This window comes from Danio aesculapii, chromosome 25, assembly GCF_903798145.1.
Source record: "Danio aesculapii chromosome 25, fDanAes4.1, whole genome shotgun sequence".
Classification (NCBI taxonomy): domain Eukaryota; kingdom Metazoa; phylum Chordata; class Actinopteri; order Cypriniformes; family Danionidae; genus Danio; species Danio aesculapii.
Genome location: NC_079459.1, coordinates 18,819,850 through 18,836,853, shown reverse-complemented (window position 1 = coordinate 18,836,853; position 17,004 = coordinate 18,819,850). Strand labels below are relative to the sequence as shown.

Sequence of the window (17,004 nt, the reverse complement as noted above, 5' to 3'; positions counted from 1 at the left end):
TCACCCTCAAGCTGTTGATTTATTTATTTTTTCTGCTGAGCACAAATGATAACTTAAAGGACAAAGCAAATCAAAAACTTCATTGTCCCCACTGAACAGAGGAGAAAATGCTATGGACTTTCACACCAAGAATGGTTTAGTTACCTACTCCTCCATATACCAAATGATGTTCACTCCAACCTTAAAACAGAAATTTTAAATTTGCACATCGCAAATCATGTACTTACCCAGTTTAGCAACGGAGAAAAGATAACTGGAAGGCTGCAAGTGGTCATCTCCAGGGGTACCCTAAACACATAAAGAGAAAAAAAAACTATGAAAATGCGCACTTTTAGCTGCATGATTAGTATTTTATGTGAGTTGTTAAGGTGCATCACATTAGCAAATTTGGTGAGCAAATAAGGTCCATTTTACATGGTCAATTGTGCACTGATGTTCATCAATGTGCTTAATTCTCATGCTCAGAAACTTGCAAAAGAGTCAAACTCCTGATAACAAATTTCTACTGAAATAGCTGGAAACTGTCAGTAACTTTTCATAATGCAATAATTAATATAAATAGGTTAATGTCTGTAATATCTCAATTTATTTGGTCAAATGTTCCAGGAGTGAAGTTCTGAAGTGTGCTTAGACTCTATATCAGTCATCTGTACTTACCTGTGGCCTCATGCCTGATACAGAGTCTAATACCAAATTCACACTGAAATAAGGCACAGAAACACTTTTGAAAGAGACATTTGTGTCTTTACACACTACCGGTGCTGTTCAAAGAAGTATAAATGTATTTACAGAAGAATTACAAATGTATAATTTGATTTTAAGACATATAGTGATGTAAAGACACCTTTACAGTATATGATACTGCTTAAGTGTGTGTATCTGTGCATTTTTACATCATGTACATATTACAAAATACAGAGCTGTTGTTTTCTCACCTTTCTCAACAAGATTATCAAGGAGGATTAAAACTCGCTCTGTCTAGAGCAACCTACAATGAACAAACAAACAAAATTAAATAAACCACAAATTAACATGAGCTGACAGACAACATTTATCAGTTGAGGGGTCACAGCATCACTAAAATCTCACCTGAATTGAAAACTGGGTAAGGACAATGTATGTTTAAGGGCTTTGTATTATTAGCATATATTACTACTATTATTATACAAAGCTAGCAGATGTTACAATTCTTATATATATATTTTTTTTTTAAGCTTATATTTAATTGCTGTATGACATATATAACCGATTAAACATTTATATTAGCGTCTAACATTATCAGGGTTGTGGTTTCATCCCTGAAGGTATAAGATGTAGGGAAAATGCAATTTTCAGGGCCTTCAATAAAGTACACACAAACACTAATAATAACAACATTTACCTTTCAATAGTTAATAATCAAGTACCTTAAAATGGATAATGAATCTTCTTCTGGTAAAAGATGATGTAGCAAGCTTCTGCTCTGCTCGTCCAGGATAACTTTCTCACGTTGAGATCCATTCAGCGCCCTCTAGCGGCGAATAATAACCAATAATAATATAATGCTCAGATTCCGTACTTCTTGGGAAAACCAGCAACTTCCTGAACAAAATGTAGCACATAAATGTGTCTATATTAGCATTTAGTTGTTACAATATGGTTTCCTAGCGAAAGGACAGTGTTTTTTAAGACAACATAACATACCTTCAACAAGACTGGACGCGACTCCGGTTTGATGTCTCTCCTGGGTCCTAAAGACAAAAATGACGGCGGAATATCTCAAATACGTGTATCATTTCCTCCAAAACAACTGTAGAGATGAACACGGAGGTAGAGAAAGCGTTTTTATCCGCATATAGATCGGCCGTGAAGCGCGAACGTTTGTATCATCAATAATTGCGAGTCCAGGTGAAACAGATATAAAAAACATGACACGAAGAGGCAATTTGCTGCATTTCTGCTCTAATTTACTGCATTAGAGCTAGCATAAACTTTATAACGCAAGAGCAACATCACGTACGCATATTGATTCAGCGGTTCTGTGTCAGTTCAATCAGTTGACTGTTGAAATTCAAAAATTTTAACCCAACTGGTTGAGTTATTAAATAAATAACCCAATAAAGGTTTAAAATAACCCAACAAAGCACCAAATATTTTTAACTCAACCATTGGGTTAAGTAAATAACCCAACGTTTTTTAGAGTGTAGATATTAGGGCTGCACGATATTGGAAAATCTGACATTGTAATATTTTGTATTTCTGCAATATGTATTACGATATACTGTATCTATACAATTCCAGCAAATTATTGAATAAGGGTCAATTCTCACTTTTAGCAAACCATTATGACTATTGCCTTAATAAACTCCTAATTTGCTCCTTATTAGTAGTTACTAAGGTATGTTAGATATTGGGTAGGATTAGGGATGTAGAATATGATCATACAGAATATGTACTTTATAAGAACTAATAAGCAGCCAATATCTCAATAACCTAGCAACTACTGTAGGTAATAGTGAGAATCGGTCCTTAAAGTGTTACCAAATGTATTTGAGTTGATTAGGTTGATTCTGCAGAGCGGTGAATCATGCATAAAATGTAACAAAGAAACTACAATCATAGATTCATGCAATAAAGCAAAGATAAAAGTTAAATAAGCTGTGCATTCTTTATTGTTTTATATACAGTTGAAGTCAGAATTATTTCAGAATTATTGAATTTTCTTTCTTTTTTTTTTTTTTTTTAAATATTTCCCAAATGATAATATTTTTTTCGTCTGGAGAAAGTCTTATTTGTTATTTCGGCTAGAATAAAAGGTCAAAATTATTAGCAAAATTATTAAAAATTATTATTATTATTATTATTAATAATAATAATAAAAGTAGTAGTAGTAGTAGTAATAATAATAAAAACAATAGTAGTAGTAGTAGTATTATTAATAATAAAAGTAAAAATAATAGTAGTAATATTATTAATAATAATAATTATTAATATTACATATAGTTACAATGTATTAGTAGTAGTAGTAATAATAATAATAATAATAATATTAATAATAATAATAATAATAATAATAGTAGTAGTAATATCCTTAATAATAATAATAATAATAATAATAATAATAATAATAATAATAATAATAGAAGTACTAGTAACATTAATAATAGTAGTAGTATTAATAATAGTAATAATAATAATAATAATAATAATAATAATAATAATAATAGTAGTAGCAATATCCTTAATAATAATAATAATAATAATAATAATAATAATAATAATAGAAGTACTAGTAATATTAATAATAGTCGTAGTATTAATAATAATAATAGTAATAATAATAATTATTATTATTATTACATGTAATCACAATTTATTATCATTATTATCATTATTGGTAATAATAATAATACTACTAAAAATAATAATATTATATACTAATAATTCTGACTTTATTTGTATGTAAATGTAAAAATTACACTGCAATGTCAACTCAGCATTGCAGATCTATGCGAGGTGATTATTGCTTATGCATACATTGTGATATCTTTCCTGAAATGATATATTGAGCAGCCCTAGTAGATATGTATTATAATAATAATGTATTATAAGTAGTAGTAATGATATTCATAATATTAATAATATTAATAGTAATAGTAGTAGTAGTAATAGTAGTAATATTAATAATAATGATAATATTATTAAAATTATTATTACATGTAATTACAATGTATTAGTAGTTGTAGTAGTATTAGTAATAATAATAATAATAATAATAATAAAAACTATAATAATAGTAGTTTTATTCTTAATAATAATAAAATAGTAGTAGTAGTAATATTATTAATAATTGTTATTATTAATATTACATATAGTTACAATGTAGTAGAAGTAGAAGTAATAATTATAATTATAATAGTAGTAGTAATATTCTTAATAATAATGATAATAATAATAGAAGTACTAGTAATGTTAATAGTAGCAGTAGTAGTTGTAGTAGTAGTAGTAGTAGTAATAGTAGTATTAATAATAATAATAGTAATAATAAGTATTATTTTTATTACATGTAATTACAATTTATTATTATTATTATTAGTAGTAGTAGTAGTAATAACAATAATAATAATATTAATAATAAAATAATAATAATAATTAATAATAAAAAGCATTTATTTGCAAATAAATATTTAATGTTGTTTTTATTTTAATGTTTGGATAGATAGATAGAGAGACAGACAGACAGACAGACAGACAGACAGACAGACAGATAGACAGACAGATAGACAGACAGATAGACAGACAGATAGACAGACAGACAGACAGACAGACAGATAGATAGGTAGGTAATTAAATAAAATAAGTATACATTAAAAATATTTTGTCACCTTTCACATTTTTAATCTCTCCAGCTTATATTAAAACATGTCAGCAGTCAAACGTTACCTTTGTAGAGCATGTTCGAGAAATCCATTCCAGAGATCCCGACATGACACCTTGCATAAATTTTTAAATAGCCTATTCATTTCCCGCTAGTCTTGGCTGGTTGTTGTGCCCTCAGAGTGCCGTCTTCACTCTTGACACTGATGTGTTCACAAGGTCAACAAGTTTGCGCGATGCCAACTAGCAGGAAGCATCTGGTGTGAACAAGCTGGCCTTTTTGGTGGTGTGTCCAAAAGCATCTGTATCACCCTCACCCTCAGCACTTGCGCTACCAGTGTGCGCCAACAGGGGGCGATATCAGACTTCAATATTTTCCTGGCGAATGAGAATACAGCCTTCATTGTGATAGGCTCTCTGCTGGCAGAAGCTTTTTTCCCCCCCTCTCTCTGTTGTCTCCCGACTGTCGACGACTCCGTCTCCTCTTCTCCTCCTCCGACGTTCCCTCTTTCCTCTGGATTAAATTAGCTGCAGAATGCGCTCCTTCATTCCTGAATCCATTGATGAATTGAGGATTGCTCTAAAAATGGGATTGAAAGCGTAACGGAATAATAGCAAAAGGGATTTTGGAAGGGGGTGAGTAGATCCAAGCCATTGACAGAGGAGGAGATCATCTGGACCGCTGGAATTACCATTGGGGATACAGTAGTTTGATGGGGGAGGAGGGAGCCATTGTAATCATGGATGTTGACAAGTGATATGTTTATTTAGGAACGGTGGGATCTACTTGTGAGATGTTTTGGTTAGTCATTTAATTTGGAAATGGTGTGACGGTATTCCGATGTGTCCTTTCCGCCGCAACAGCTGTGCAAGATTGATTGTTGCTTTTTTTTTGGTGTCGCTTTCCATCTCCATTCCAAATGTCACACTGGATTTTGATAATGTAATATTTTACCTTCTGGATTTATTTTTCAGGATTACATTGCTGTTGGAAAGGAAAACCGGTTTCCGTGAATGGCTTTTGCCTTTGTTTACCGGTGACAATGAGACGTAATGCATTCTGAACTTGTGAAATGGTGTGCAGGTTCATGTCCGTTGATTTATTCTCAAACGATCCTCTCACATACCGGTGTGTTACGGCTTTTTGAATTCCCAAGTATGTATCCGAGTGTATCCGTGCTCAGCTGTGCCTTATGGTCAAGGTTATGATTGGAGCAAGAGGGGAAGAATGTAGCGCCGTCTTGCTCTCTTGAGGCACAGCAATGCAAGATGATGTGTCATTTTTGATTTGTCATGATTTTGTTCAGGTGGAAAGCTGATATTTTTAAGCCAGTTTTTATTTTTAGCATTTGTCTTGGTGTCTCTCGGTGCCTCATGATGTTGTTGGTGAGCATTTGATGACAAGCTAGTGAGACGGTACAGTCTGTTGGATGTGAATCTTTAGGGAATCGTGTTGTTGTGATGAATACATCCATGCATATGAAATGTTGAGCAATACCTAGAGTCACCTGTGTGAATGGGACATCTTCAGATGCGACTGATAGGATGTGCTAATGCTGAGCTCTGTTTGAGATTTCATCAAGAGTTTGAGAGGCTTGAAAACAAAAAGAATTTGTAAGGATCTAAGAGTGAAACTTGGCTGATTCTAAATTGATGTTCTAACTTAACTAATTGTGGAGACATTACAGAAATATGATGTTTTTGGATATTTATCTGTTTTTATTGTTAATTTATACCAACAATTTGTGAGGAGCTAAGAGTGAACCTTGTGCTCCTCCAAACATGCCAGTTTACATTCTATACATCATTTATTGTGGCACATTACTGAAACTGTTTGTGTAGTTAAATAAATCATGTTTGAATTTGTATTTGTTTTTATTTAGGTTTTTTTCTTTTATTAAACATTTCTTCCTTCTCCTTCCCTTTCCTTTTCTTTCCTTTCTATTTCTTTCCTTTCTATTCCTTTGCTTTGCTTCCTTCCTTCCTTTCTTCCTTCCTTCCTTCATTCCTTTTCTTCCTTCGTTCCTTCATTCCTTTTCTTTCTTTCCTTCCTTCATTCCGTCATTCCTTCATTTTGTCCTTTCATTTTGTCCTTTCTTCCTTTTCCTTTCTTTTTTCTTCCCTTTCCTTTGCTTTCCTTCCTTCTTTCTTTCTTAATTCTGTTCTTCATTCCTTCCTTCCTTCCTTCCTTCCTTCCTTCCTTTCTTCCTTCCTTCCTTCCTTCCTTCCTTCCTTCCTTCCTTCCTTCCTTTCTTTCTTTTTTCTTTCTTTCTTTCTTTCTTTCTTTCTTTCTTTCTTTCTTTCTTTCTTTCTTTCTTTCTTTCTTTCTTTCTTTCTTTCTTTCTTTCTTTAATTCCTTTTCTTTCTTTCTTTCTTTCTTTCTTTCTTTCTTTAATTCCTTTTCTTTCTTTTTCTTTCTTTCTTTCTTTCTTTCTTTCTTTCTTTCTTTCTTTCTTTCTTTCTTTCTTTCTTTCTTTCTTTCTTTCTTTCTTTCTTTCTTTCTTTCCTTCTTTCTTTCTTTCTTTCTTTCATTCCTTTTCTTTCTTCATTCTTTTTCTTTCATCTACTTCCTTTCTTTCCTTCCTTCCTTCCTTCTTCCTTTATTTTCTTTCTTCATTCTGTTCTTCATTTCCTTTTCTTTCCTTTCCTCCTTCTTTCCATCCTTCTTTTCTTTCCTTTTTTCCTTTCCTTTCCTTTCCTTTCCTTTCCTTTCTTTCCTTCCTTCGTTCTGTCCTTTCTTCCTTTTCCTTTATTTCCTTTATTTCCTTCCTTCCTTCCTTCCTTCCTTCCTTCCTTCCTTCCTTCCTTCCTTCCTTCCTTCCTTCCTTCCTTCCTTCCTTCCTTCCTTCCTTCCCTTTCTTCTTTCTTTCTTTCTTTCTTTCTTATGGTAAAACAACAATAATAATAGGCCTATGTGTAGGTCTACTGTTGTTTTAATGTTACATTTTGTATAGATCTGGAATGGTGAACTTGAACAGACTTTAAATTTGTCCTGGTCATTAATGCACAGTAAAGTGATGGCATCAGAATACAACTATTCAAATTCTGATGTCGAATTATTATGTTTGAGATCTATACTGCTTACTTTCTGTCATTGGCAACATTTTTAGATCATTTTATCACTGGTAAAATGAGGCATTTGTCATTATCAGATTCCCTCCTGCATTATATTGAACATTACATAGGCTAGAGTAGTTATACTGACACTGTTAAACGTTTATTTTCATCCACAACACTCACAGCCTACGCAGGTTCGGTTTACTAAAGTAGACATCATTCGCGGGTACACACGCTTCCTTTCAGTAGTATACAAACAGTGCGCCAGCTCACGTGTTATTTCACAGCCGCGATTTCTTCATTACATTTAGGAAAGAAATTAAATTTTGGGGGGGAATTATACCTTAGGAATACAGTATGTGACACTTTTAATGCCATTTGGAGGTGTCCACATTGCTGAACGTAGGCTATATAAAACAATGTGAAGACTTGTGCATCCGTCTTCTCTCCTGACCCTGGCTGAATTGTAGAAAAGCTAAAATAAGATCATGTGTAGGGTCGAATCGAGATTGCAATCTTTTTTTAGATGAATCGTGCAGCCCTACCACATTGCTGAGCAATGTATTTAAAACAATGTGAAGACTTGTGCAACCTCCTTTATACTTCTCCTGAGCTTGTAAATATAATTGGCTGAATCTTAGAGATGTTGGATTAGGATGGTGTGGGGGGTCGAATCACGATCGTGATCTTTTTTCGATTAATTGTGCAACGCTACTTCCTTCCTTTATTTTTTTACTAGTCCTACATTACCAACAGGGCTGGATAACCTGTCAGCCAAATGCCAGAAAATTACTGAAAGAAGAGAATTGCACATTTGAACTTAATTGTCTTAGGTTTTTCATTTACCAGTTAACTTATTGGTGCTTTTTGTTTACATTTTTCAGGAGGTGTTGTGGATAAAGATCTCCGCCATTATCTCAATTTACGGTTTCAGAAAGGTTCAGTGGACCACGAACTTCAGCAAATCATACGTGACAACCTCTACCTCCGGACTGTGCCGTGTGAGTAAACTTTAATATATATTTAACAGTCCTCATAAATCAATGCAAATACTTTGGGTTTTTTGCATTCCTCTTTTTTGTTTCAATAAATGTGGTGTGCTAAATGCTTACGAGGAACATATTTCCAGATTGTAAATGCTGTCTTTGGCATCTGACTGCATTTATCAGTGAATGGCGGAATATTTTGTTTATCTCTTGTCTGTTTATTGTTGTTGTGCTGTAGCCTTGCTCACTGAAAAATCAAATTGGTCCAAAATGCTGGTTCTGATATCTATACATTGAAAATCAACTATGCTCAATGCAATTTTAATTATATTTACTGCAGTTTTGTGCCTAGTAACACTATATCTTTTTAAAATGCTTTTTCTGGTTTAATTTTATACGTTAATGAAGCTTTTGTTTGTTATTTCGTAAAGGTAAACCATGAGATGTGTGAGGGAATGTAGCTACTGCAAATGAGCCAACCTGAAATATTGTGGAAGTTGTTATTGTTTTGTGTGGGGGGTTATAGGTGTAACATGGAGTCAAACCCTCCCTGAAATGTCTGGGTACCATCTCAATGTATGATGCAACCAGATAGAAAGAACCAATGTGGCTTGTTTTGGATTCAAGCCCTTTGAATGGGTTTTTATTTTTACTTAGTCAGACGTAAAGGAAAAGAGTGGTAATTTTGTGGAAAGCATTAGCCTCCAGTTCATGCTAAATGACAGGGGAGTTAGCAATGTTTTGAGATCATCCAGGTTTGTAACAAATTTGACTCATACCTTAGTCTGTAAAAACAAACTGAAAAGTGTTGACAGTAATGCACCAAGACGTCTGTGGAGTAAACATACAATGCCTATAAAGGGTGTTTGAGCTTTATTTAACCTGGCTTATTTCTCATTGAAGATTCTCATTAGTCCATTTGTACTGGATTAACGCTGTCAGCTTCAAATGCTTTACAGCTGATCAAGGAATTGTGACAGGCAAAGTAGTGAGTAGATTTCCCCAGCTTGCTCACTAGTGGTTGCTAATGCTACCCTCTATCTTTTTACCTCATATTCAAAGTTTGTATTGTCAAACTTAAGGTTCATATACATTGAATAAAAGAGAATGACATTATGGTAAACCTTGTTGCTGGAATTGTTGCGGTTGCTGTTTTGATGAAGCTTTTTAAAAACTTTTACAGTCGATATGGTTAAATATCACACCATGTGCATAAATACTGGATGTGTGTCCATGTATGCATGCTGTCTTTGAACAAGAAATTGTGATGGCTAGTAGAGTATAGCTAGCTAGTGGTTTCTAATGTGACCTTTTATGTCATGAAACAACTATTAACAACTATGTATTGTATTGTAAGTGTGTGTGTGTATGCTTTCAGTCACAAATGCTTGACAGCTGAATACGGAATTGTGGCAGGCAAAGTTGTAGTTATTACCAGCTATCAAAAGCTAGCTGAGTAGCAATTGCTAATGAGTCCCAACTTGTATGTGTTGAGCTCCTGTGTTTGCGCACACCATCAAAATGGGTCTAGTTTGAAAAGCTGTGTCTTCATACACTAAAATAAGCACAGAAATTTAAAATGCTTTTGATTTTATAGATCACTTTGTCAATGTCAACACAATATAGAGTACGTTTCCTATTTTTTCTTTGCTGTACTTGTTGTTGTTGTGGAAAAATGTGTGAAATGATTTGTGAAGCAAATGTGTGAACAAGCTCAATATTTTAACTTTTAACTTTAAACCGTTTTAAAATTTAATCTATAAAATGTGTCCATTTTCATGCTGCGAACTGCTACTACATTCCAGGGTGGTCAAGATCTTTAGCTTAAGCACTAGCTAGCCTCTCTGAAATAGTTTAACCTATAGTACTTTGAAAAGGTACTATTTTTTAATGTACTGGACTGTTTGCTAACAAACAAGCACTAGTATTCATCATTTCAATTCATCTTTATTTCTGTAGCGCTTTTACAATGTAGATTGTATCAAAGCAGCTTCACATAGAGGAATATAGTAAATTGAATCTGTGTCAGTTCAGTTTTCAGAGTTGAAGTTCAGTTTAGATTAGTTCAGTATGATTTAATTTTCACTGCTGAAAGTCCAAACACTGAAGAGCAAATCCATCGATGGCAGCTCTACAAATCCCAAACCAAGCAAGCTAGTGGCGACAGCGGCGAGGAACAAACTTCACCAATTGACCAAAGTGAAGAAAAAAAAAAAAAGTTTCTCTAGAGAGAAACCAGGCTCAGTTGAGCACGACCATTTCTCCTATGGCCAAACTTCTTATGCAGAGCTACAGTCTTGGCGCCGGAGGCTGGAGAACGCTGGATGCCCATCATGGAGAAGCTGCAGGTGGGGAGGGGTCACCGGCTGGTGTACAGGCTGGTCCTTCAGGATCAATGCGAAGACTCATCTGTCACTGGGGTCTCACAGGAGTCAGTCTCATGCTCTCCACTCCTCCATGACCACCACAGCAGCTGCTCAGGATACAGCCTAGTCCAGGATTATGGAAACCTCTGGAATAATTGAAAAAAAGACTAACATAAGTGCAGATGCCATTCAAATTATAATGTCTTTTGGGAAGAGTTCTTTGCTAGTAGCTAATGAATAGCAAAGACTATAGAGTAGGGCTGCAAGTTCTTGGAAAAATCTGATATTGCGATGTTTTATTTTTCTGCAATAAATATTGCGATATGAATACACTTTCACAAGATGGTTTGAATAGCACTATTTGACCATTTTCTGGGGAGTCTAACAGTATTCAGGTACAGAAATTGAATAATCCTTTCAAATAGTTTTTTTACTTTGCTCTAGTTCAAATGTCTAAAACTTCTTAGATCAAGTAAGAAATGTAGTTTTGTGTTCAACTTCAAAAGAAATAAATCAAAATGAATCTTTCTTTTTTTTAAACAAGTAATATTTGCAAGTAGTGCAAGTAAAACAACCGTGTTTTTGCTTTGAAATGTAGATATTTGGACTAGAAAGTGAAAAGTTTTTTTTGCATGAATTGTATAAAATCCATATAAATGCAGTAATTAAATACAATTCTGTAGCTCCTGGTCAACTATATTTTGTCTTATAGCAATGTGACTATTGCAGATACACACATTGCGATATCGATTCTGAAACGATATATTGTGCAGCCGTAGTTAGTGATGTGCTTGAATCTCTAAAACTGAGAATTAAAGTCAATTATGTGCGTCTTTGGATCATGAGTGTTCTGGGGTCAAGGTTTAAAACAAGTAAAAGGCAATTAAAAAAATTTTTTTTTTGCTCGTGTATAGGGTTAGTGATAGGGAAAAATCTGATATTGCGATATTTTATTGTTCTTCAATAAATATTGCAATATGAATACTGATTCACAAGATGGTTTGAATAGCACTACTTGATGGTTTTTCTGGGGAGTCTAACAGTATTCAGGTACAGAAATTGAATAATCACAACGTTTTTTACTTTGCTCTAAAATATCTATCTCCAAATATCTAAAACTTCTTAGATCAAGTAAGAAATGTAGTTTTGTGTTCATCTTCAAAAGAAATAAATCAAAATTTGACTTTTTTTAAATTTATTTTTTTAACGAGTGATACCTGTAAGTGGTGTAAGTAAAATAATCGTGTTATTATTTTAAGTGTTTTCAATAAGTAGATATTTGGTCTAGTAACAAGACAAAAATTACAAATGAGAAAACCTTTTTTTGTTGTTGCACAAATCTTATAAAATCCATATAAATGCAGTAATTAAATGCAATTCTGTAGCTCCTGGTTAACTTTATTTTATCATATTGCGATGTGACTACTGCAGATGTGCACATTGTAATATCAATGCTGAAACGATATATTGTGCAGCCTTAATATGGAATACTCAAGAAGTGTCACTTGTACAGTTTTATATGGGGAAAAGTTTAACTGTCAATAGCTCTGCTCAAGCAACAGAAGCCCTTGGTTCTGGTAAAGGAGCCAATCATGGATCAGTACAGTCTGATGATTCTCCAGAGAAGGGGCTCCATCCTGACTGGTGTTCTCTATGAAAGTTTCTGCAGCGTTATTGTTATGAACTGTCTAGGGTCAGTAAACACACCGCAATCTCAGCGAATACTTGCCTCATAGGCTAACCCAGTGTTGACCTCTTTACTTTTAATCGAACCAACTGCACTTAAAAACAAATGTTCTCTGGTTTTGTAATCTGTATGAAACGTACGCAAGGTAAAGTCAGTCCTGTTTGAACTCATTAATTCCCCCCTCCACCATTTAAATGCAAATCACATGATACAGACCATTCAAACACCGCTACAGTTTTGAGAGGAGATTTGCCATAAAGACCAAGTTGGGAATTACTTCCAAACACCAGCATGATTGGACGAGGCATTATTCAGAGGATAATCATGTGTATCACATATGTTATTGATTGTTATGGTAGATCCATAGTTTGGTTGACAGGATGATGCTTGATCGTGTCCTCCAGAAACAGCCATAAAGGAGGTTGGTGTCGTGATCTTGTTCCATTCTAGTATGCATTAGGGCTGCATGATTCTGGCTAAAATGAGAATCACGTTTTATTTTAATTTTATTTTATTAAACAAAAACAAGATCACGATTTTCTCATGATTCTGTAGATTTAAAATAAAGGTTAATATGATTAGGCTATTATTATTGTTATTTCTCAAACATTTGGTAAAACAATAGTAATAATATTATTAGTATGTGACACTTTTAACGCCATTTGGAGGCAACCTGAATCAAATATTATTGTTTGAGAACATTGCAGAGACATTTTTGAGTATTTTTACAGTACTGTAAAAATACAAGCTTACACAAAAAAACCAGAGAGGGTTTTGCTATAGACTTTAAGTAATGCAACATTATATGTAAAAACAACAACAACAAGCTATTACATAGTCTGCTACAGGCTAAATACGTCAGAGGTAAACATGTGGTACACGCTTCTGTTAAACTTCCGAGAAGAACAGACTATAAAGGCTACAACAGACCAACGCCATCTCAAGGCAATTGTTTTTGATTTAGTGGCTAATTCGTATGAAATCGTACAATCTCAGATGACACAATATCAGTAAAAGCTGTTGCTGTCAACTTTAAGTTAAGGTTTGTTGTCAAACTTATGTTTCTTTTTAATATTAAGAAATTTTCTTTTTAATAACACTATGCTCCCTCATCGCCAGTAAAATAACCAGCCTTTGTATTTAATGTAGGTCTATTTTAAATGTATATATTTCTTCCAGTTTGATGAAGGCAAACAGTCCTCGTCTGAACTTGGCGCGAGTGAGATGGAGAAAATGAAAGCACATCAGCACTGAGGAAAAATCAGATGCTCAACACATAATCTTTCAAATACTGACTTATATTGAAATGTAGCAAGAGTTTTGTGATAAAACAATTACAGTGGATCATTAATTAAATCCTTATTTAGGATTTAATAATCCTAAAATAATTTAGCTGCTAAAAAAAGAATGTGTTATGCTATTCGAATGTTTAGAAACAATTTAAGATAGAAGATTGAAGTTTTTGTTCAATTTTATTGGTGATTCCAAAAATGAAATGTTATCATAAGCTTGGCAAACAGTTTTGAGCAATTCCAGCGTTATGGATTTGATATTACGTAGATTTGACATTAGCATGGAATTTCTGTGAATTAAACTGCTCAACCCAAAGTAAATAATGCAGTAAAAAGAATAATAACACCGAGAAACTACATGGAAACATTATATGGAAACATCTGTTTATATTTTCAAAACCACTAACCACAGGGTTATGGTATGAAAAAAATATCAATCTGTAAACATTTTTGATATTTTAAATGAGGAAAATAAACATGCAATACGCATGTGACAAAAATGCATGCAAATTTACTGTCCCCAACATACTGTGTTGAATTTCTGTGAATTAAACGGCACAACCCAAAATAAATAATGCTAATCAAAAGGATAAAAGTTGGCTATGTATAGATCAAAAATGATTGATTTTATTTTATTTAACATTTTCGCATTCATGAGGGAAAATCTTAGTTATGGAAGTGACATTTCTTCATTATGGATGCGACAGATGTAATATTGGCACTTGTGTGACTTTGGTAAATCAAATATTATTGTTTAAAAACATTGCAGAGACATTTTTGAGTATTTTTACAGTACTTTTGCTATATTGGTAAAAACTTTGTTTTTTTGGAGAAGTTGATGCTTCCCCATTCAAATAAACATTACCTTGCACTTGCCAGAGAGGCGTTCAAAGATGGCTGCAAGTGAAATGACTTGCCATAAAGGGACTTTGTGAATATGTAGTACTTAACAGTAAAAAAACCTAGCATCTAAAACTTTGTAAATTTAATGTTAAACGTTTTGCCATACTGTGCTTGTGTTTGGATTAAATGCTGTTGTTTTGACATATATATGTAACGCAATACTCCACATCACTTGTTTTCCCTCAAATCAAAGTGCTTTGGTCAACTCTATATGTATACTCTCCTCACCCCTTTGCTTGTTCTTCCCATCCCTCCTCTCTTTCTGTTTCTCTCTCTGTCTGTCTCCATCTTTCTCTCTTGCCTAGGGTTTCCAAGCAACCATCCTTTCCTCTCAGTCCTGCCTGCTGATGTTTCCCCTTCCCCCTCCATACAAACACATCACAATCACCGAGCGGCTGGATGAAATGATGCCTTTGATTTATGCCTGTGTAGCGCAGTCATGAGCGCGTATTTCTGGAGCCATTTCTCCCATACTGAGAGTCATTAGTGTAACCCAACAACCTGCTATGAGATGTTTGGGAGGCCGGATTGGAAGAGACGCGTCAAGACAAAGCGACGTTAAGCTGTTCATTTGTCTGGTGAATGTTAAAGCAGAGGAGGAGGAGAGCGAGCCGAGAGCCTGACCTGGGTAACTGAATGTGATGGCATCGCTTTATTAAAAACACGCCGGATTGAGTTTGATTGGACTCTAACAGTCCCATAGGGGAGAAGGAAGAGATGTGGGTGCTGTCGGGACATTATTAGACTACACAAGGCTGTGGAATTGCTATAGATTTTTGTTCTCCTCCATTTCGGGGCAGAAAAGTGTTCTTCAGGGTTAGTTTTGCAGCTCAGTGGAAGTCATTTTTATTTACTGACCTTTTTTTGCTTGAGATGGTAGTATATTAGGACACTGAAATCTGTTTATTTACGTTTAGGGATGTCAATTTCTACAAAATCCCATTAACGATGATCATTTAAATTAACGATCAATTAATCGATTAATCATTTATCCTTATAAATTACATGTTTATAAAATACAAATGAATCTAGGCTACTGAAGAATGAGCGAAATATGCAATGCATTATGATCCTTGCATAATCATCACAGCAATATATATATATATATATATATATATATATATATATATATATATATATATATATATATATATATATATATATATATAAATATTTAAAGAGAGAGAGAGAGGTGGGTGTTCTGAGTGGTTGTTAGGTCGTTGCAAAAGCATTACTAGGTGGTTGCTAGGGTGTTCTGAGTTGTTGCTAGGCAGTTGCTATGGTGTTCTGAATAGTTGCTTGGTGGTTGCTAAAGTGATTTGAGTGGTTGTTAAGGTGTTGCTAGGATGTGTTAGGTGGTTGATAAGGTGTTGCTAGGCGGTTGCTAGGGTGTTCCGAGTGGTTGCAAGGTGGTTGCCAAGGTGTTGCTAAGAGGTTTCAAAGATGTTCTAGGTCATTGCTAAGGTGTTGCTAGGTGATTGCTCGGGTGTTTTGATTGTTTGCTAGGCCGTGTCTAGGGTCTTCTGAGTGGCTAATAAGGTGTTGCTAGGCAGTAGCTATGGTGTTCTGAGTGGTTGCTAGGCGGTTGCTAAGGCGTTGCTAGTGTGTTCTGAGTGGCTACTAAGGCGTTGCTAGGTGGTTGGTAGGGTGTTCTTAGTCATTGCTAAGGCATTGCTAGACCATTGCTAAGGTGTTCTGGGTGATTGCTAGGCAGTTGATAGGGTGTTCTAGGCGGTTACTAAGGTGTTGCTAGGCGGTGGCTAAGGTGTTCTGAGTCGTTGCTAGGCAGTTGCTAACATAAACTACCATGTTTCCAGCATAAATTAGCATGTCGTTAGCATTGAGTATGAATTAGCATGTCACTAGCATGTTTCTAGTATAAACTAGCATGCCGTTAGCATGAATTTAGCATGAATTAGCATGTTTGCTAGTATGATTAGTATGTTTGTTAGTATGTTTCTAGTATGGATTAGTATATTGTTAGTATGAATTAGCATGTTGCTAGTATGATTAGTATGTTTCTGGTATGGAGTAGTGTATTGTTAGTATGGATTGGTATGTTGTTAGTATGTCCAATGTAAAGTCAAAGACAGTTTTTTTACAATAGAAGTCTGTGGGACTGTTGCTAGGGTGTGACTAGCAAGTTAAAAGGTCATCAGTGTTTGGCAGATTGGTAGTCTGAGTTAAATTAGCATAACCTCAAGTCTCTATGATAGTCTGTCGGAAAGTTATGATTTTCTCAAGCCGCCATAAATATGATATATTGAATAATATGATATATTATTTTATTTTATTTAATTATGATATATATATATATATATATATATATATATATATATATATATATATATATATAT

General features: G+C 34.1%; 1 protein-coding gene across 3 annotated transcripts in view; it reads left to right on the top strand.

Annotated features, from left to right (window-relative positions):
* Positions 1-17,004, top strand: part of magi2b (membrane associated guanylate kinase, WW and PDZ domain containing 2b) — a 227,462-nt gene that overhangs the window by 48,521 nt on the left and 161,937 nt on the right. For all 3 annotated transcript variants that reach the window (XM_056451972.1, XM_056451971.1, XM_056451970.1), the window contains exon 2: positions 8,298-8,414. In XM_056451972.1, coding sequence (XP_056307947.1) covers positions 8,298-8,414 — 117 coding nt within the window. The remainder of the gene's footprint in view (positions 1-8,297; positions 8,415-17,004) is intronic.